This window comes from Rhinopithecus bieti, unplaced genomic scaffold (assembly GCF_001698545.2).
Source record: "Rhinopithecus bieti isolate Rb0 unplaced genomic scaffold, ASM169854v2 scaffold_2723, whole genome shotgun sequence".
Taxonomy (NCBI): domain Eukaryota; kingdom Metazoa; phylum Chordata; class Mammalia; order Primates; family Cercopithecidae; genus Rhinopithecus; species Rhinopithecus bieti.
Window position 1 is genome coordinate 1,393,814 of NW_016804119.1, and position 21,645 is coordinate 1,415,458.

Genomic DNA, 21,645 nt, shown 5'->3' on the forward strand with positions numbered 1-21,645 from the left:
TGAGAAGAGGCTCATATCATTTCCTTCCAGGTTATGCTTCATTTCTAGTTAATCAGATACTTAGCATCTTGTGGTTTCACTTTGTCTTAAGAAACTGTGGCCACTTATCCCTATTTAAAACAGCCAATAAAAAGTGAGACAACAAATCATGCAATGTACATGACATACCAGTAGAGGGCAGTGGTTGCATTCACACCATCTGCTCACCAACAGCCTTTCATTCCAATTCATAGTCGATTTGGCAAGTGTAAGATTTTAGACACTTTGCTATTTTTAAATCTCCATTTCAGCAAAGGCGAGTATGGTCAGGCTGAATAAAAGTCGAGAATTTAAGCGTGGTCTCTCAGATAAAGTCTGGAATAGTGAAATACTTTGTGCTAGGAGTTAGGAGACCTGGCTTCTGTCTGAGCTCAGCAGATAATCTATCTACCTCACTTTGTGCGTGGGGCAAGTCAAGTGCCCCAACCATGACTGCTTCAGCAATACAGCCAGCGCCTTGATAATTCAGATGGGAAGTCCTGGCTTCTGAGTTAGTCACAGATTTTCATAGTGGGATGGAACTTCAGAAAGCATCTAGTCCAAACTGTCCTTGTTTAACAAATAATAATGACATTAAGAATTACGATAACAGTTAACATATATAGCATTTACTATATGCCAGTCCCACCTAATTTGTATCTATCCTAAATATATATGTTTTCTCACTTAATCCTTATAACAACCCCAGGAGAAAGGTACTAGTATTATCTCCATTTTACAGATGAGGAAACTGAACCACAGTAAAGTGACTTCTTCAAGGTGTCACCGCTGGCAAGTGGCAGAGCTATGATTCAGACACAGACCTTTATATTCTAGGGGTAGAGAAACTACAGCTCGCAGATGTTATGTGACTTATACTGGGTTGTACAACTTATATTAATGCTAGGACCACAACCCATATAAGTGGATTTCTTGTCTCCTGTTTGCCCAGTATATCAGTTGTCTCTCCTGTGCAAAGCTTTAGATATCAATTATAGTAACAAACATAATTTGCACTTAAAACCTAGGTTGTTTATCTGGAATGTATAATTCAGGTACTAATTGTACACCAAGGGCAAAATTTCCTAGCCAAGGATGTAGACATATTTTTCACTAAAAGTAATAGGTTGTGCATACTACACTTGAAAGAGAGAATTGGACTTAGGAGGTGTTGGTTTATAATTTATCTTCCTATTATATAATTGGTTTCATTTGTTTAAAATCTGATGACAAAGTTTAGCCTAAAATGAAGTCAAGAGTCTTAAAGAGATAGCAGGCTTTAAGCCCCAAAAGAAATACCAGGGAAATGTAAGTAGCTTTGGAACAAGACTTGGGCCACTTTCATGATACTCTTAGCTCCCTGAAACACTTTGCATGCATAAATGGGATAAGAGAATTACAGCCCAATTATATCCTTTCCAGATAAATGCTAGTTTAGTTTTGGGTTTGGGAATTCTCCTAGTGATGATTTCATTTAATTTATCCTGGAAAATGCCACAACACCTGTGAAAAATTCCTAATTTAAAAGCACATAGAGCAAGCAATGAGGGGGCAGGACTCCCAGACTGCACTGGAGAGTGAGACCATGGAAGAGGAAGCTGACTTGTCCGGGAGCCTCAGGGAATCAGCTCAGCCATCTCTGGCCCCACTTCAGTATCAGTGCATTTTTTAGCCAAAGTGCCATGTTCAAGGGCAATGCTTTGCCTAAGGCCTATGGATTTATTTCGGGATTGAACATTTGACAAGCAAACAGGACAGAGTCACTAATATTTATGGTAAGGTGGAAGCAAACCTAAAGTGAGTCAGGTCATTTTTCATGCTATCATGTCAGCTTTCAATCAAATCCTTATTCATATCTGAAAATTTTACTTTCATTACAGTTCTGCTTAAGGCTCAGCCAACCAAGATTTCATGACAAAATGGAAGGTTTTGTTCTAGTTCAAGAAAAAAAAAAACCAAACCTACCTCTGCTCAGCTTGGCTTCTAGTTCAGAGGTTTCTCTGTTAATCAAAAGAGCTGCAATACACCTTTTAATGCTGTTCAGTGGTTAAAGACCAGGCTTAAAATGTCTCTGCTCTTGAGGATTTAAATTTAGACCCATAAAGAGATGCTTGTGTAAAAACTGTAAAGAACATTCAATTTGTTCTATTTGGAGAAAGATTTTACTGGAAATATAAATTTTCACTTAAAAGATGTTTTATGGGGTACAGAGGTAGAGAAACCGTCTAAAGAACACAGCCATTATTTCTGTGAACTGAGGATTTCTGTGCTCAAGTCTGAACCTGCTGTTTCTTTTCCATCTGAAGTCTTCATTCTCTCCTCGTATTAACTTAGTCATCTCCACAGCAACTAATTGAAATATCCCAAAGGATTATAACCTTGTGTGAGGAACCACCAGGAGGAGCAGATCAAATTCAAAACTACAAAGGTTCTTATCAAGTTTTCTAATAATAGTGCTGTACTTAAAAATCGATTAAATTTAGCAGTGGATGTTAACACAACTTCCTTGAAATGGAAAGTTGCCCATTGTCTGTGTTATCAACATTTCTAGGTCACATCTCCCAAGAAGCAGTAATGTTCCAGCAATAAGAAAAGGACAGTTTTTTGTCTTTTGCATGGTGAGCCTTATATGAATTACATCAATTTTGTCACCAATATCCATCATCAGATCATTCTGGTAAGTAAAGAAGCTAATTTCTGTTGAACATTTATACTGTATGTCAGAGTTGCAAAACTTCGATGCCTACAGGGGCTGTGCATATGATATAAATGGCAGGAGTGGGGTGGGTCCATTGAAAGGTGTAAGCCCCTGGCTGTTGCCAGTTGGCTGTTGACATTCACAAATGTTGGCCCACTGTAAATAGATCATTCTTTCCCCTCCCACAAGAAGCTAAAAAATCTGAACTTTTGGGTATAATTATCCAAATGTAAATATTAGCAACTGATTCAAAAATTTTAAAACTGCACTGGTCAAAAAAATACGTCTATGGGCCAAGTTCAGTTTGTGGACTGCCATTTTTTTTTGGTCACCTTAGGTATAAAGCAATCCCTGGAATATAACTAAACCACTAATGAAGTTAATGTTGCCATTTCCTGAGCTTCCAGTTTTCTGCAGAATTCAAAGACTGCTTCCGTTGGTTTTGTCCCATTTCTAATGCTGAGAGGTCAATGCAGGTATTGGATAAACCATGGGAAACAGCAGAGGGTCAAAAGCAAGGGGGCAGGGCAGAAAATGAAGTGGCCCAAATGGTAAAGGTGAATTGCAACATTTAGCAGAACTCATTAGAGGAAAGTCAGACATGCCCCTTTTACTTCAAAGGGCATGAACAGAGCATCCCAGGAGAAGCATGCATGCCATTACCTAATTCTGCCATGGACACAGTTGGGGAAGTCTCGCCGTTGGTGAACGAACAGTAGGGAAAGAAGCCTGATGCTGGTGTGTAGTCACATATTGGTTCTGGTTTGATTCCATTGATATCAAGACCTGACTGGTCTGGGGAAGGCTGTATGTCCAGGTAGAAGCTGCTGACGGCGGAGTCTGCCTTACTCCCCTCAGGGGTGTGCCCGTCAATGTAGTTACTGAGGTCGTCGTGAAGTTCCGTCAGCCCGTTGGCCGAGATGTTGTAGGTGGGCGTCAGCGGCTCGGCCTCTCCAGGCTGCTGCTGGTGGTCGCGCTGCTGCTGCTGCATCCGGTGTTTCTGCACTTCTGCATACAAGCTGTCTCTCTGCTTTTTTGACATTCGGCCAAATTTTACAGCTGGAAGAAAAAAGCCAAACCATACTACATACAATGCGCTTTTCTTCAATATTCTCTCCTGCGAGCTTTGGGGTTTCCTTTGAAGTCTCAGACAATCTCAATCCAAAACTGCATGACCACAAAATAAGGACATATTCAGAGGTGAAAACAGTTCCAACCCACACAGGCTCACTCCAGCTCCCCAACAGCAAACACACATCCCAGAGAAACTCATATTTCAGATAGAGACCTGGTGCAGGTGGGAGAGGCCCAGAGAGATGCCACCTGTTTTCCTGCTGTCACATCCCCACTCTACCCACTGGGCCCCACTGATAACTTAATGGGCTGTTCACTCTCCCTCTGTGCAGCTGGTTTAGGCTGCCTCTTTCTCTCCCACGTGCAGACCAAGGTGCAGGGAAACAAAGACTCACAGGGTTCATCAAGGAGTGAGCAGCCAAACCTCAGCGCCCATTCAGTTCACTGCCCTGTGCGCTCCGACAGTCCTCCCTGATCAAATGGCTAATTCTAATTCTGCAGGTGCATTGTGAGGTCTGAATGAACTGGACGAGGCCTCTCTCATTCTTTGAATTACATCAGAGTACCTGACCCAAGAAGCCCCTCCTCCACTCATGGGTCATGGCAGCCCCTGTGGAACCCTGAGACCCATCTTTTTATTTATTTATTTATTTAGAGACAGAGTCTTGCTCTCTGTCACCCAGGCTGAAGTGCAGTGATGTAATCATGGCTCACTGCAGTCTCAACCTTCTAAGGTTCAAGCGATCCTCCCACCTCAGCCTCCTAAGTAGCTGGGACCACGTGTGCACACCACCACACCCAGCTAATTTTTTCACTTTATGTAGAGGTGGATTTTCACTATGTTGCCCTGGCTTGAGGTCTGGAACTCCAGGGCTCAGGCAATCCTGCAGTCTCATCCTCCCAAAGTGCTGGGATTACAAGTGTGAGCCACCACACCCAGCCGGACCCATCTTTAAACACTTTCTGCTGTTCCCATTTAGCCTCAAGTAATCATAGCATCAGGATTTGGAAAGGACAAATATGGTGTTATAATATAAGATCCTTATAATATATAATCCTTGTTGGGCAGATTTCTGTTTCTAATGCTTCTCTTTGGGATGTGTCCCCATATTTAAAGTGGAGCCATCACTATAGTAACTTTCCAGTTCACTCAGAATATCAAATGAATTCTTGTGAAACACCAAGATAATTGAAAACAAAAACAAACAAACAAAAAACCCTATGATTTCCTGGTCTGACTTCTTCCATGAACTCATTGATTTTTCAGCTAGACTCAGCCTTTGCTGGAGGGACTTAGTTCTCCTAATAGATTGTGATTAAATTTATAGCTGATGGGGTGGATGCATTCATCCATTTGACTATGATCATAGTTATGAGAGTCCAGGGCAGTAGGCAGGATAGATGGACATGAAGTTGGGAACCAAGGCCCCCACAGTGGTGGCCAGGTGGTGAATTCTTTTCTTGCCAAAGAGGACGCACTGTCCTTGTTCACAGAGGAAACAAGTGAGCTGGAATACTGGTCACTTTCCAGTTTCCACGACTCAGATAACAAACCTGGGTGGGGCTGCTCAGGCAGCAGCCAGGCTGATATGGGCTCTGAGTTTCAGAACCATAATTTCATAACCTCCAGAATTAATTCTATGCCTATAACAACTTGTGCTATTTCTTGTATGCAAAATTTTCAGAAGGCATACTGAAGGTGCTTAATGTTTTGGAAAAAATTTTCTAGGACACCTAAGGGGCCTAATACCCACAGGTGAAACTTTCTGCTGTGACTCTGCAGTTATGATTTAACTTTTGTCTTAATATTAACAGCGGTAATTATATCCTGTAAGTGAAATAAAGGGACCAGCTCTTGAGAAAATGCACACACAACTTGTGATTTGAATTTACAAATGGATGAGATATACCTGTCAGTTTAGTACCATCAGAAGATGAAATCTACAGAGTTGCATGTCACAGGAATTTCTGAGAATATGGTGGAAGTTCTGTGATTTGTATCTTCCAATGACAAAAGCTTCACTTTTGTAGTGGTGCACAGAGTGGCCTCTTAGAATATGCAGGAACAAAAGTGAACTCGTGCCTATGTAGGTCTACAGGCGCTAAGAACATCAGATTACGGGGAAGGCAGAATGTTGGAAAGCCTGCTGCGCATTCTGAAGTATTTTTCCACAGGCTGAAATTCCATTGGAGGAGGCATTTTCCTTCAAAGGGATCTCTTAAGAGAACCAGCTGGTATATTTGGAAAAATCCTTAAAATGGACCCGCTGTGCTTTCTGCCCAGTTTCCACGTATAAGCATAACTGTCTTGAAATCTGGTGTCGATTATTCAGTGCACTTAAGATAGTTTTCCAGGAAGATCTTGAAACGTTTTGTACTTGAATGATAGATGGTCTCTATTCCTTAAAGTGGCTTTGTTTAATTAAAAGAACACTTACTTGTCATTGAGCCATGTTTTGCACTATTTTCACACATTCTATACGTACAAATAGTTGCCTTTGGCATATGATTCAAAATATCCAGTTAGCATAAAAGCGGCTTCATCCCAACCTCCAATACTTACTAGTGTAAAGCAAGTAACAATTGTGGTTCACGTTTCCTGCGGGAGAAAATGCCTAGAGGAGGCATCTTTAGTAAGGCCTCAGATGACACTTACCATCAATCAATTGACCCACCTATAATGGCTGAAATATCAAAAATCTGAAGGTGTTCTGACCACGAGATACTTCTCCTCCACACCACCCCCACCCATCAGCCAGCTGGCTGACTCTGAGGATGAGGAGGAGGAGGAAGCAGCTGCTGTGAGTTCTATGAAGCTGCCAGAGGAGCATGGGGGGCATGAGGTGGAATAATGAAGGGGGGTGGGGGGGCATAAGGTGGAATAATGAGGAGGGGACAGGCGGGGCAGATATTGGCAGATCTGAGTCCAGGTTTTAGAAGGCACTTTCACAACCCCGTGCAACTGTACAACTCAAGCTGTGAGAGCTCACCATCTCGAGACATCCCTACGGCAAGACATTTCTGTAATCGACAGTGTTGGCAGCGGTTTCTACTGGTTCGATCAATCAAACAGTTCTTCTGACGAGGACAGGAGTAGGTGGCATTGCTTTGCTGACTTCTCCTGAAAAAGCCCTGTGATACGGTTATAAAATATAAAACAGGTTAGTGTCAGAATGAGTGGTATGATACTAAAGGCAGGATGCTAAGCACTGAGCAGCATTAATATTTAATGGAGAATTAAACTTGTAGCAGAATCATCCAGGAGACCATTAATGAAATTAAAGTCACTTCTTTTTCCTTGAGTAAAATTGATCCCCAGGGCCTAATCCTCCATCCTTTATACATGCAAAACTTTCTTTAACTTCAACAGACAGTTGCCCACGTAAAAGGCATAGGACCAGGTCCTTGTTCTTGGCTTCTGATGATCAAAAGCAATGTGCCTGATGGAATGATACAAAGGGACTTACCTTTAGCCTTTATCTCCAAGAGATTTTTTTGTAAAATAAACACAAAACACTTCCCTGGAATCTCCAAGTTAAGGAAAAGGCAGCCATACCATAACCTAGGGCACTGTGAACCTGGTGAACCATGGTAGTCTTCACTAGCCCACTTCAACACATGGCCCTTTAGGCGTTTCTCACTCCCCAAGTCCGAATCTACTATTGTAAGCATTACATAACACTTGGATGGATTATTTTGGCAGATCAATCAGATTGGAAATATTCCTTCATCCCTGACAGTTTAGAAATACCACATATTCAGAACTGTGGCCTTTAAAGATTGAATAAATCCAGTCCGATGCTCATCAAGTTCCTCTCATGTGTCAAGCGCTGTTTGGGAAATGAGAGGGGATACAAAGATGTATAAGGAGCTACTGACCTCAATAACTTTATTTTGTTTGTTTGTTTTGCTAACTTCCTGAACTGTACTTTTAGCTGATTAATTTTCACTGTTTATTCTTAGAGTGTCAAGTTTTCCTTTTAGTGATGTTTTAAAAGCAACCCAAAAGCTTTACTATGTAGTTTTTTCATTCTCATTCAGTGAAAAATGTGTTCTAATTTTCACTAGGTTTCTTCTTTAATCCAGATGTGATTTAGAAGCATATTCCTTAATTTCCAAACACACAGGGGCTTTTTTCGGGGAGGGGTCAGGGTCTTGCTCTGTCACTCAGGCTGGACTCCTGGGCTCAAGCCATCCTCCTTCCTCAGCCTCCTGAGTAGCTGGGACTATAGGTGCACACCATCATGCCTGGCTAATTATATTTATATATATATAAACTTTTTTTTTGTCAAGATGGGGGGGTCTCACTGTGTTGTCCAGGCCTGTCTTGAACTCCTGGCCTTAAGTGATTCTCCCACCTTGGCGTCCCAAAGTGTTGGGATTATAGGCATGAGCCACTTTGTTATCTTTTTATTGCTGATTTATCTTTCAGTGGTTTTGCAAACTAGGGATGTATGCAGAAAAAAAAATAAGATCAGTGGAGTCATTTCCATGAAGCAAAGCCATGAAGGGTACAAAAGATGATTATTATCTTCAAAGCTTTAATTGTGAAGACAGATGACCCCAACGAGGACGACACTAGTGGGGAGAGGTAAAATCCTAAAGAATCAACAGAGTGGCAGGCAAACTGATAAGGGTGCTCTCCCACCAAACGATTTTTCTGGAGGTCAATTTGGCAGTTGTATGAAAAATTTTTAAAAAGCCTACCCACTGAGCTAACCTTTTAAGGAATACACCTTAAAGAAATATTAAGAATGGTACAAAGATTTTCCTACAAGGGTGTTCTTCACAGTACTATTTATAATATACAGAACGTAGAAAGATCCTAACTGTCCAACATTACTGAATTAAAAGAGTCATATTGTATACTCATACAATGGAATTCAGCAACCACTACAAATGGTATTTCAGAAATATTGATATAAAAGGTGATAAAATATACCATTGAATTTTTTAAAAGCAACTAAAGAGCTACACATAGTATAATCCAAATTTTGGGGGGAAAAGGGCACCCATATATTTACTATAAAAGAAGATTTGGAAAATTATGCCCCAAATTGTTGGCATTAGTTGGTGGGGCCAATCAGATTTTATTTTTCTTTTTGTTTATCTGTGCTTTTTTTCCCCCTACAATAGGCAGGTGGGAAGGTATGTGGGCAGCTTGAGAAGTGCACCTGCCTTCCTTTGTAATGGTTGGGGGCCTTTGTTAACCAAGTTGATGTATATGACCTCAGTTTCCAGTTCTTTGGAAAATCCAACCTGGGATGGGACGGGGCAGGACCCTGACTTCTCACTCCTCTTGTTTTCAGCCAAGCTGCTTGCTAACCTTGACATGGGCAAGGCTGGGGGCCTCATGTCTCAGACTGTCTCTCTGTTGTACTTTAACTCTACCCTCGATCAAGTCCTGCCTCTTCTGTAAAGCAATCTCTCTCTTCTGAAAAATATCTAAAGCTATGTTTTTTAAAAAAATTTTATTGTTTGTGTGTGTGTGTTTCCCCTGTGAAAAGGAAGAAGAAGTAAAGCTTTCTTTGGGGCTTACTAGAGAGAATTCAAGAAAATATAAATGGTCACAGAGGCAGATAATCCTTAGAAAGAGATACCAAGAGGTCAGCTGTGTAGGTATTCATTTTCCTCTGAGACACATAATCTCTGTCCAAGCTGAAAGGTGTTTATCTCCTTCTTGAGACTCTTACCTTCATACCCTTGTGTAAAGGCATCGCTGTGGATGCCTAAAATCAGGAATTTATTTGCTTTTCTTTTAGCTGAAGTTGAATTTTGTTTGCTTCACATTAAGCCTGTTACCGTTTCTTCTATGATCACCAAATATGGGGAATGTCTGAATGATCTTTTTTTTATCTTTAAGTGGAGCTAGTACTTGAGGGCTACCATGCTGTTTCCTAGATACCTCTTCTGAAGACCAGATCCCGGCATCTGTCACTTTTCTTTCTAGGCTCTTTTCCACCTTGCATATTTCTTCTCAGAATCCTCTCCAATTTCTTCACTACTACTTCTTGTTTTCTTTTTTAAAACTGAGACAGGGTTTTGCTATGTTGTTCAGGCTGGTCTCGAACTCCTAGGCTCAAGTGGTCCTCCCACCTTGGCTCCCCAAGTAGCTGGGATTACAAGTGCGAGCCCCTGTATCTGGTATTATTTCTTCATTTCTTTCAGAAGTCTGAAATCCCGAACTAGACACAGCTCTTGAATAATGGTTGGGTCATTAGTGAAAAGGATGCCACTTTTTAGTTTGCATACACATATTAAGTTAACTTCCACCCACCATTAATAAAGTCCAAGACTGTTAACGCAGAAACCATATATTAATTATCAGTTAGCTCTGCTGTTAAGGGCATGAGGATAATGATGACAGATTATCAGTCTTAATGAGTACTTGTATTAAACCATATCTTTTTATTCTGTATTTTGGATGCAGACATCTTAGGGCTTTGCAGACACTGGAGGGACTGCCCTTTCAGGCCTGGAAAACTCCTACATACAGCAAACAACCTGCTGTCAACCACCTCTCACACAAAACCAAGCGGGCCAGAGCCCATATCCAGGACACCTTCTTCATCAGGCCCTTACGCTTCTAGCCATGATTCCCCTGCCCCGGTCACACCAGGGTCAGGTACCAGTCAATTAGGGACAGCCCCTACCCCCTAGCGCCATCTGTAATGATTCAAACTAGCCACTTATCCTAAACCTGCTCATCCTGCTGCGCCTTCCTTCCTGTGGAGAACAGTGGGGGCTCTTGGCAGTTTCTCCACATCCCTGTCCCCTTCACAGACCCTGGCGCTTCCCCGTGTGTCCCCTGTATGGCGTGGCATGGGCCCTGTCTCTAGGGATTTGTGAGTCCAGCAGTCCCTCCTTAATCGCTGTTTTGCTTTCCTCGTTTCAGTTACGTGCGTCAGTTGCAGTAAAAGAATATTAAGATATTTTGAGAGAGAAAGAGAAGAGATGCAAAGAAAGACCATGTTCACATAACTTGTATTACAGTATATTTTTATAATTGTTCTATGTTGTTATTGTTGTTAATCTCTCATCATGCCTAATTTATAAGTTCAACTTTATCACAAGTCTGGATGTATGAGAACAAATAGTATCTAAAAGGTTCACAGTTTCAGGCATCCCCCTGAGGCTAAGGGGGACTACTGTGTAACAAACTTCTTCCTTCGTGACAGTCATCTCCATATGTGTGTCTTACGATACCTGATTAAAACATCCCAAGTACCATTGAAACAGCACTGACTTCGTACTAGGCACTCTATGCTTTATGCAGATTGTGACATTTACTTCTGACAAGGGCAATATTGGGCAAATGCTATCATTTCCCTGGTTTTAAGGCTGAAAAAAACGGAGGCTTAGAGAGGCGTAGTGACTTGCTCAGAGTCCCCGCTCTAGCATGGGGTAAAGCCAGGATGTGACTTCACATAGTTTAACTCCAGAACTTACACTGTCATCTTGTTTTGTTTTTCTGCTTCTCTTGTGTGTCAAAAGAATTCCTCCTTAGTTGTTCTCATACAGGGCAACCATTAAATTAGGTAGTGTAAAAAACAAGTTATACAAAATAAAGTAGCAAGAGCGATCTACTCTGAAATTAGTGTTTTCCCTCACATTAGGCACCTTTAGCTGACCCAGCTTCCTACCGCCTAGACATTTTACAAAATCTCTTTCTGCAGTTGTCTCCTTATCTGGATTAGGAGTCACATAAGAAAATCAGTCTCATGAGTCCATCATTTTTCCTCATTTCTGACCAGAAGTATTCTGCCCCATTTACTTCACCTTACTTATTTCTAAATCACTTTAGCTCTTTTAAATAAACAAACAAACAAACAATGAAACTTACTGCAAGGGCACCGAATAACTATCATTAAAGATGTCTGTGTAATTATGCCATAAATTGCAAGGCAAACTCATGAAGCATTCCGTATGTGCTTTGAGCAGTGGCACTGTGGCTGGAACCAATGTCCAGCTTCCACACTATTTGCTTGGAAAAGGATTACCCTTATTTGGAAGTCTCAGTTTGAGGATATGGGGAAAGCAGGCACGCAAGCAGACATGCCTTATTCTTTACAGCATCATTTATACCTCAAGTAAGTCAGCTGAGCAAATGCCTGCTGAAAAGTTCTGGGAGTGGCATAGCTAAGAACCAGAAAGGAGATCTTTCTTTTGGATTAAGTCAACAGTCATGCCCACAAGGAGAACTATCAAATATCAGACGTGAGAGGTGAAGTGGGGTTATAAGGTGAGAGCTGAGAAGGGAGAAACAGGGTAAGTAAACCTCCATGACTCAGACGAATACTGAACTTTGCATTTCAGGAACAATGAGGGTTTGGGTTGCTGCTGATTTTCTTTTAAAACCTCTTCTTTTCAGTATTCCTTGTGGGGTGGTTCTCAGAGGATTAAGGGTTTGGAAAATTAAACAGATAAAATACTAAGAGTTAAATAACACACAAGAGGAAGAAAGATTAGAAGAGAGGAAGAAGAAAAGTAGGAAGTGTGGTAGGTACCTTCCTACCTCAAGTACTTCTAAGTACAGAGAGAGATTTTGTCTGATTGGGGAGAAATTCTGCAAAAGAATTAGGAAGTGAGTGAGCTGGAAGATGAATTCCAGGGCTTGGAGGTCATACAGAGAGCAGGGGAAGCACAAAGCTAGGGCATGAAGTTTTGGGTGGAACTGAGGAGGTGTTAAAAAAAAGTGCTGAAGTTGTGAGTTAGCTGGGAAAGATATCAAATACATAATTTGGCAATTTTGTTATTTCTAAAACATAAGCTAACAAATTACTTGGCTGTCGTAAAAGTTCACTTTTTATGGATATTAAAATACATGGAGATGTGCATTTACAAACATGGTGGGCTTGAGTCAGAAAGCCACCATGACACATTTCAGGTAGTATATGCTTAGTGTGACTGTTGGCGCACTACCACCACCTAGTGGCAGCATATTAACACGCAGCTATTGCAAATAGAAAATTAGAATAAAACAAACAGGCCTTGGGCGCTGAAAGAAGTTAAGAGATTATCACGTACAGTAGTTTACATATGGGTGATACATCAGAAACACCCACAGAGTTTTTAAAAGATACACCTTAGATTTATCAAACTAGAACCCTTGGGGATGTGGTCCAGGCGTACATAGTAGTTTGAACAATAAGAAATTGCCATTTTTATAGATCAAAAAAGAAAAAAATTGTCTTTTTTTTTTTTTTTTTGAGACGGAGTCTTGCTCTGTTGCCAGGCTGGAGTGCAGTGGTGCGACCTCGGGTCACTGCAACCTCTGCCTCCCGGGTTCAAGTGATTCTTCTGCCTCAGCCTCCCGAGTAGCTGGGACTACAGGTGCGCACCACCACACTGAGCTAATTTTTGTATTTTTAGTAGAGACAGGGTTTCACCATGTTGGCCAGGATGGTCTCAATCTCTTGACCCTGTGATTTGCCTGCCTTGGCCTCCCAAAGTGCTGGGATTTACAGGCGTGAGCCACCACACCCGGCCAAAATTGTCATTTTTATAGTACATATTTTTTAAAAAGCTCGCTGAAGACTTTGACTTCCTCTTGTTAAGAACCAGAGATTGATTCTAGTTTTCTGATTTGCCAAAAACAAAAATGAAGCTTAGAATGTTAAATGACTTGTCCAGGGTCCTATGGCTGGTAAGGGTCAGTGCTGGGACTCAATCTCTTGTCCTCATTTTAAGTCCAGTGCCCTCTCACTTAAGTGTATCTTCTTCAGTGTGGGACAAACAAAACAGTGTCACACATTCTTGATTTCCTGACACAGAGTCCCTGCATATCCACCTTTTGTTTCAATTCCTACTGTCTCAAAGACATCTCTCCAGTGTTTCCTCCCTTATTTCACCTGGCTTTTCAAAACGCCTTGTGCTGACTTTTCTTTCTGATACGTGCCTTACCTTCTCTGGAAATTCTATTCCCTAATACTTTTTCTTTAAGAAAAAATGACTGCACACTATGAATTTTTCACTGACCCCACTAGATGGAAGCTTGCAAACTGGGATGGAGGCCATGGTGTTCAGGAGAAGCCTCATACCAGTTGCAAGAGCTGAGTGCTAAAATTTCAGGAATTTTGTTGTTAAGGCTAGTTATTAAATGTTATTACACATTAACTGACACATTCCTGACATAAAAAAATTAACTACTTTTTAATGATTATTTTACTATTATCGGTGTTCTTCAGGTTATCTACATCAATTATCCTTGTATCTGAAGGTGGAAATACTATACCATGCTGTGCTGCTGTGCATCCCTTCCCTACTCTGCTTTCTGTGAAAGAGCAGGTCGGGTGGCTTGAAAATGGCCATTGGTGGGATTATTTACACCACAGAAATTGGCAAATGCTACAAATCAGGGTTTATTATTTTGCTTATTGTCTAGATTTAAACAGTGATGGCCCAATGTAGTGGCTCATGCCTGTAATCCGAATACTTTGGGAGGCTGAGGCAGGAGGATCACTTGAGGCCGAGTGTTTGAGACCAGCCTGGGCAACACAGACCCTGTCTCTACAGGAAATAAAACAATTAGCCAGGTGTAGTGGCATGTGTTTATAGTCCCAGCTACTTGGGAAGGTGAGGTGGGAAGATTGTTGGATCCCAGGAGTTTGAGGGTGCATTAAGCTAAGATTGTACCACTGCATTCTGGCATGGGCAACAGAGTGAGACCCTGTCTCTTAAAAAAACAAAAACAAAACAAAACAAAAAAGACTGGGTGTGGTGGCTCACATCTGTAATCCCAGCACTTTGGGAGGCCAAGGTGGGCGGATCATGAGGTCAAGAGTTCCAGACCAGCCTGACCAACATGGTGAAAGCCTGTCTCTACTAAAAATACAAAAATTAGCCGGGCTTGGTGGCAGGTGCCTGTAATCCCAGCTACTCAGGAGGCTGAGGCAGGAGAATTGCTTGAATTCAGGAGGCAGAGGTTGCAGTGAGCTGAGATCACACCACTGCACTCCAGCCTGGGCAACAGGGTGAGACTCTGTCTCAAAACAAACAAACAGAAAAAACTGATGAAAATTACAATAATGCAGATTAAACTTAACAGTACCTCATATCTAGTGATCCCACTGTGAGTAACAAAAGTGGGAGAAATATTCTTCTAGTATTTGTAAACGATTAACTGAGTCAGCAAGGTTATTCATGTCATCATTGGCAAATGAATGAAGTTCCAAAATATCTTTGTTGTTTCACTCTCTCATTCATTAATGTAAACAAAATATCAACAACATTCATGTTGGAACTAGTCTTTCCTCAACTGTAACCATGGGGATAGAGGTAAGAGTTCAGCAAAAATCATGAGAGCATTCAGTGAGAATTATTTGTCTATATGAAATTTAAAATAAAGAATATTGTATATTTTATTATTGTTTGAAAATTATGTGAAATTATATCAGTGAGATAGATACCAAAGTTATCTACATACAGATAGATACTTTTTGCTTTCCTGAGAGCCAGTTGTTCACAGCTTACCAGCATGTGGCTGGCCTGAGCCTCATCCTCGCTGTGTCACCAGCTCCCCGTCATGTTGTTTGAATGCATCCCCTGACTTTGGATAGGCATTCACCCAAAGTTGTGGTTTGGCCTTCTAGAGCCCCCACTGACTTTCTCCTTACCTACATAAGTTCTAAACACTTTAGTTGAGTTTTTTTTTTTTTTTTTCTTTCTGGAACAGAATATATATATTTAGAGACAGGACAGAATATATATATTTAGAGACAGGGTCTCTGTCACTCAGGCTGGAGTACAATGGGGCTATCACGGCTCACTGCAGCCTCGACTTCCTGGGCTCAAGTGATCCTCCCACCTCAGCCTTCTCAGTAGCTGGGACCACAGGTGTATGCTATCGTGCCTAGCTAATTTCTAAATTTTTTGTAGAGGAGACACGGTCTCACTTTGTTGCCCAGACTGGTCTTAAACTCCTGGCTTTAAGTGATCCTCCTGCCTAGGCCTCCCACAGTGCTGGGACTATAGGCATGAGCCATTGCACCCGACCTAGAAGAGAATATATCTTGACCCACAGCCTGTTTCCCAGCTATCCTCTCCAGTGTTTTCTTGCTCAGTGACAGGCATTATCTTTCCCTCAGTTACTCAAGGCAGAAAGATGGGCTTCACTGAATCTCTGCCTCCTCCTCCCCACCTATATCCAAGTGTTACCAAATTAGCCTGCTTCTTGGCACCTTCCTGTTTCTCAGATCCATCTACTTGTCTCCATCTTTATTGCAGTTTTCTTAAGTTTCCATGTCTTTCGCTTCTTGAGTTGGTTATTATACAGCCTCCTAATTGGGACCCCTGCTTCCATTCTCATTCCCTCCAATCCATTTCACAGTTACTAAAGATACCTTCCTAAAACATCACATTCATCAAGTCACTTCTCTGCTTATGAGCCCTTAATGGCTCCCTGCTGATGACCAGGCAATGACCACATGTCCAGGCAGCTCTTCTCAAAGTCATACAATGACCGAGCTTAAACTGCTATGTTCACAGTTCCCCAAAGAAACTCTCTCCTTCCCTTCAGGATTCACTGAGAAGACATTCACTTGATCTGGGAACCTTCTCTGACCTTGGCCCTCCCAAAGCTGGTTGAGGGGCCCCTCCCATGTGTACCCTTAAGAGTCCTATATTTATCCCCCACCTCGCCCTTACCTTGTTGTATTATTGTCTACCTTTTCCAGGGACTGACTGCCTTGTTTCTTTGTTTCCAGTAGCTAACCCAATACTTAGGGAAGTCAACACATACTTGTTGAATGAACAACCAGAGGAAAAAATGGTGGTAAAAACAGTGATAAAACAGTGGTGACGATATGCTGAGCACCTGCTCCCCACTAGGCACCATGTCGGACACTTTGCCATCATTATTTGCAATCCACAGCAACCTACAACTGCAAAGTAGGGATATGTATCTCTGCTTTACAAAGGAGAAAGTTATGTTAAGAGAGGTTAAGTCATATGCCCAAAGTCACAGAGCAGGTGAGGGGAGGGCCCAGGATTTGAATTCCTGAATCCTAGGTGCATCTTATTCCAAAGGCCATAGACTTCTTAATATCCCACCTAAAAAGCACCAAGACAAACATGTAGGGCTGACTGAATAACAACAACAACAACAACAACAACAACAAAAGATGAACAACAAAACAAACAAGCAAAAACCCACTTTTCATTTCAGTAGCCCAAGTTCCCTACAACGGTTCAGATGAGGGAGACGGCATTTTATAGGGTATCAAATACCAGGTTTCCATACAGGTAGGAAAGTACTCATTTGTTAGAGATATTTTAAAAGCCTGGAAATATGCCTGACACTTCCTACTGGAGTTTTTAATAGTTTTGTCTAAGAGTATGGACTGGTTGGACGCTGCCCTGTAGGTATGGCTGGGAAGGTGAACGGGGGTTGATTCTGAGTTGTCCCCTCCTGCGTGGGGCTCCTTCTCAGTGAAACACAGGCTGAAATGCTCATCTGATGTTTGGTCTTTTGACAATTTTCACTTAATGAATTGATTCCTACAGTTCATTAACATACCCACTTCCACTTCTGTATACACATATGTCTTAATTAGCTGCTCATTGGCTGTTTAATTACAAGAAAACAGCTGACAGCTGCCTTGCTGAATTCTAATGGCAGGCGCTTTGGAACGGCTACACACTTGCTTTTGACAACCAAGATTTCTTCATAACTCTGTGATTTATTATGAATGCTCATCTGCCTGCCCAAATTATTGTATTTTGCAACACAACTAAAAATTGGGAACTTGGGGGACTGCTGAGGTGGGTGTATGTCTACCTTCCATTTTATGTCTGAGACTAAGAAGAATGGACATAAGAACAGCGGAGAATCTTCTATGTGAAAGCACGTGCTGTGTTACAATTTTATTTATTTTGGCAACTTCCTGTTGAGAATGTTCAGAAGCATGGGGGTGAGACGGAAGAAATATCTTTGGATCAACGTGGCGCAAAAGTTAACTATCTGGCTGGGGGAGAAAAAGAGGATAACTTCATTTTACTGAGGGGTAAACAAAGGTCACGCATGTATTAAAATCAAGCAGATGAAATTATAAAATTAAAGTTGGGTGGGGGGCAGAAATAAAAGTGCTCAAAGAAGCATATGAGGAAAAAAAGTTGTTCTTTAGAAAGGGTAGGCAGCCTCATTCACGAAAGTTAGCTGGTCCAGCCCTACACTCATACATGTGGCAGCAATAAATCACAGACATTCAGATTTCCTGAGCTACGTTTTTGTTCAATAGTGACTGGCCTCCCTGTAGAATTGTATGTGCAAGTGGTCTCTGATTAAAGCTGCCCACGTGTTGTATTTGGTAAGTGTCGATGTCTGCTTTGACTGTGTTTTGCCATACTCAGATCCAATCCAAGCGAAGACATTCAGCAATGGTTATTGCCTAGCACGCACGTGGGACCTGCCCCAAGCCAGGTGCTGTGTCAGGGCCCGATCTACAACATGGCCTCAAGCCCGGCGTTTTCTGTGAGCTGAGGAAGGGCAGCAGTTACTGAGACATGATGAAGATCTAAACAAACAAATTAAAAAAAATCTGAATCATCGTGATGCAAATTGGGGTTTAACATAACCCTATCACTTGCACATTTCATCACAGGACTGGAAGATTTAGCTAAACAAAAATTTTCGCTTACCGCCTGTGTATAACCGAACCGAAACTCAGGCATCGTGAGGATGCAATAACAGCTTGTCCTTCCCCAAGTCGAATTTTCATTTTAAATGCCTAGCTCTAATACTGGGGCCACGTATTAAAAGTGTTGAAATAAAATGTTGAGCCTGAATGTATCAATGGTGAAAAGTGGACAGAATTAGTTCACGGCTAGCGACATTTCACAACCGAGATAAAAATACTAGAATCCTCTAAAAGACAATTTGGGCCTAAAAGGAACATTCATAAAAGCTGCTTTTCAACCTAAACATAAAAAGCTCCAGAAATGGCTTTAACTACTTCAGTGGGGGAAGGTGTCACTTATACACTCTAGATATTTTTGAAAGGCTTTTTTATTAACAAAATATATTTGTTATTGTTAATGCAAATATGTTTGATAATTTGTTATCTCAAATTACTGGATAGAAGAGGAAGCTTTGAATAAGACATCATCTTAAATGTACTGACTGATGACTATATATTGGACAAATGAATGCCCCTTTATTCTTAGTCTTATCAAGAGGAAAAGGTTTTAAATGTAATCAGAAACCAATTCACAAACCCCAGTACTGGATTGTGCATTATCATTAAAAAACTTGCAGTTAAAATTGTATAGTCAAAATGTCTAAAAGGATATGGATTAAAAAATGTGTGTGTGGGTCTGTGTACGTGTGTCTTGAGATCAAATGTTCATCCTCATCATCTGAGCAGCCACGATATCTCATGATGAAATTAGAAGTTGAATGGCAAACAAGATGATTTCTCAAAAGCAAACCTTAACCAATGATTATTTTCCTCCTAACACTTCATATTTTTATTCACTTGGAAGATTGAACTTTAACATCTACAGCCTCCAGTGTTACTATGGCCTTTTCCTCTGCTGGCATGGGGCACGACCTGCCCCTCCTCCCTAGCAGACCTGCCCCAGCTCACATTATGCCCCCTCATCATGCTCACCCAAGGCTGAAACTAAATTCTTTTCCAAGAGCTCAGAAATGTCTCTAGGAACAGAACTAAAAACCTTGCAGGCCTGGATTCTAACATATGTTCTTCCGAAATGCAATATTCAGGCTGAAGCAGTGCCAATACATTGTTCCCTGATTCTTTCAAGAGAACAAGTGAAATACGTTTATAATTAAAACCTTGGCATAATGGAGTCCTTAAAAATTTGAGGATGGTGTGCCAGTCTACCCTCATCTTCCACTAGCCAAAGAAAGTGACCCTGTGCTTCAGTCAAACTGAGTTATGTGCTGTCCCCTAAATACAACCAAGACTGCCCTAGTTCTGGGCTTTTACCTCTGCCATTCCTTGTTCTCCTTCTTCCTCAGCACAGAATGCCCTCCCAGCCACCTTCTCTGGGAAAATCCTTCCTCAGCTCCAGCCCACGGTTGGTTCCTCCTCAGTGAAACCTTGCTAGGCCAACTCTCCTCTAGACTACCTAGGTATGCTGCCTAGTGGATATGTGTTTCTTTTTTCTTTTTTTTTTTGAGACAGGGGTCTTGCTCTGTTGCCAGGCTGGAATGCAGTGGCGCCATCATAGCTCACTGTGGCCTTGAACTCCTGGGCTTAAGCAGTCCTCCTGCTTCAGACTTCTGAGTAGTTGGGACTTCAGGCAAACACCACCATGCCTGCTCAATTTTTTTTATTTTTAATTTTTTTGTTGAGACGGAGTCTTACTATATTGCTCAGGCTGGTCTTGAACTCCTGTGCTCACATATTCCTCCCACCTGAGCCTCCCAAACTGCTGGGACTACAGATGTAAGCCACTGTGCCCAGCCTGTATGTGCTTATATGTTCTTCTTATGTATATCAGCTATAGTTAGTTCTTGCATTGCTATTTAGCTTTCCCTACACAGGCCTCATCTCTACAACTAGACTGTAAACTGCTTGAGGGAAAGATTCGGTCTTCTATGTCTTTGGATCCCTTACAGTGCTTACATAGTGCTTGGGCCCAAGGGAGTGCTCATAGTATTCTTTTTTATTGACAGATTCTACATAACACATTGCAAATGGTCACAACAATCAAGACTACACCCATAGATGTCCCAGAAATAATATCCGACTATACAGAGCAGCATTACCAAGCCACCAAGAAGTCTGCCTAGTAGTAACAGTGATAACAACAGCTAACACTTAGTAAGTGCTTGTGATACATCTGGCATTCTTCCAGGTACTTTCCTTAAATGCATGTGACAACGCTATGAAGTTATTAAAATTACAGTCCTCATTTTACAGATGGGGGAACTGAGGCACAGAGCGGTGGTATAGGTGCTCAAGCTGGTAAATAGCAGCATTGGGATTTCAACTTGGGCAGTCTGGTTCCAGAGTCAGAGCAGAAGCATGGCACCTGCTGTCTCTCTACAGACAGCAAAGGGTATGGGGAGAGGATGAGCCAGGAACAGCCAGAAACGACAGAAAGAGCTACCAAAGCTTCTACCATTTTTGCTGTTCATATGCAATGTTTAGCAACTATGTGCCAAAATCATTATTTCAGCAATTAAACAGGTCCTCTAGTTTCTTATGGTTTCAGGTTAATTTAAAAATGCAGTTTAAAATACATTCACAAAATGATTAGCTCAGAAGATGACTGATCACCTTTTTTCTCTCATTAGATATCTGTTTGTCTAATGTGAAATTTTTCTTATGTTTAATTACACTATCACAGCAAAGTTCTTTACAATTGATCATGATAGAAACACCTTTACCTGGTTAGAACATGATAAATAATTAACATAAAATGGCAAAAATAGAAGTCTGACTTCTATTTTTATAACTAGGAATAAAAGTGTTATAGCAGAGGGAAATTATAATGGAGAACAAATAGCATATGTATCAAATATAAACATATAACATTGTTCAGGTCCCTGGCTAGGCATAGGCCCAATCTGTTAACAAAAGTATGTTTTATTTGTTTTGTGGTTTTCGTTGGATAAAGTCAACAGAGCAGAGGAACAGAGCCACAGATAACTGAAAACCACTTTGGCACTGAGGAGGTCTGCAGACAAGATCTGGAAGGGAATCTAGAAAAATGACAACTTTGGAATAATGGATACCTTTTGTTTTCTTATTGCTTTTATTTTTGTCATGATAAATGTTAACGGTAAAAAGAAAATTCACATTGTTTGTGCCTATGTGAACAGTGGTACTCAGTCAACTTAGGTTTTACTCAATAGCATGTTGTTAATTAATCTTCCAAATTGTTGG

At 41.3% G+C, this 21,645-nt stretch overlaps 1 protein-coding gene across 1 annotated transcript in view; it reads right to left on the minus strand.

The window, feature by feature from the left end:
• RORA (RAR related orphan receptor A) overlaps positions 1 to 21,645 on the minus strand; it is a 98,686-nt gene that overhangs the window by 11,911 nt on the left and 65,130 nt on the right. Inside the window, exons 3-4 of the mRNA XM_017864561.1 lie at positions 6,781 to 6,922; positions 3,380 to 3,775 (exon numbers count right to left, since the gene is read on the minus strand). Of these exons, the coding sequence (XP_017720050.1) occupies positions 3,380 to 3,775; positions 6,781 to 6,922 (538 nt within the window). The remainder of the gene's footprint in view (positions 1 to 3,379; positions 3,776 to 6,780; positions 6,923 to 21,645) is intronic.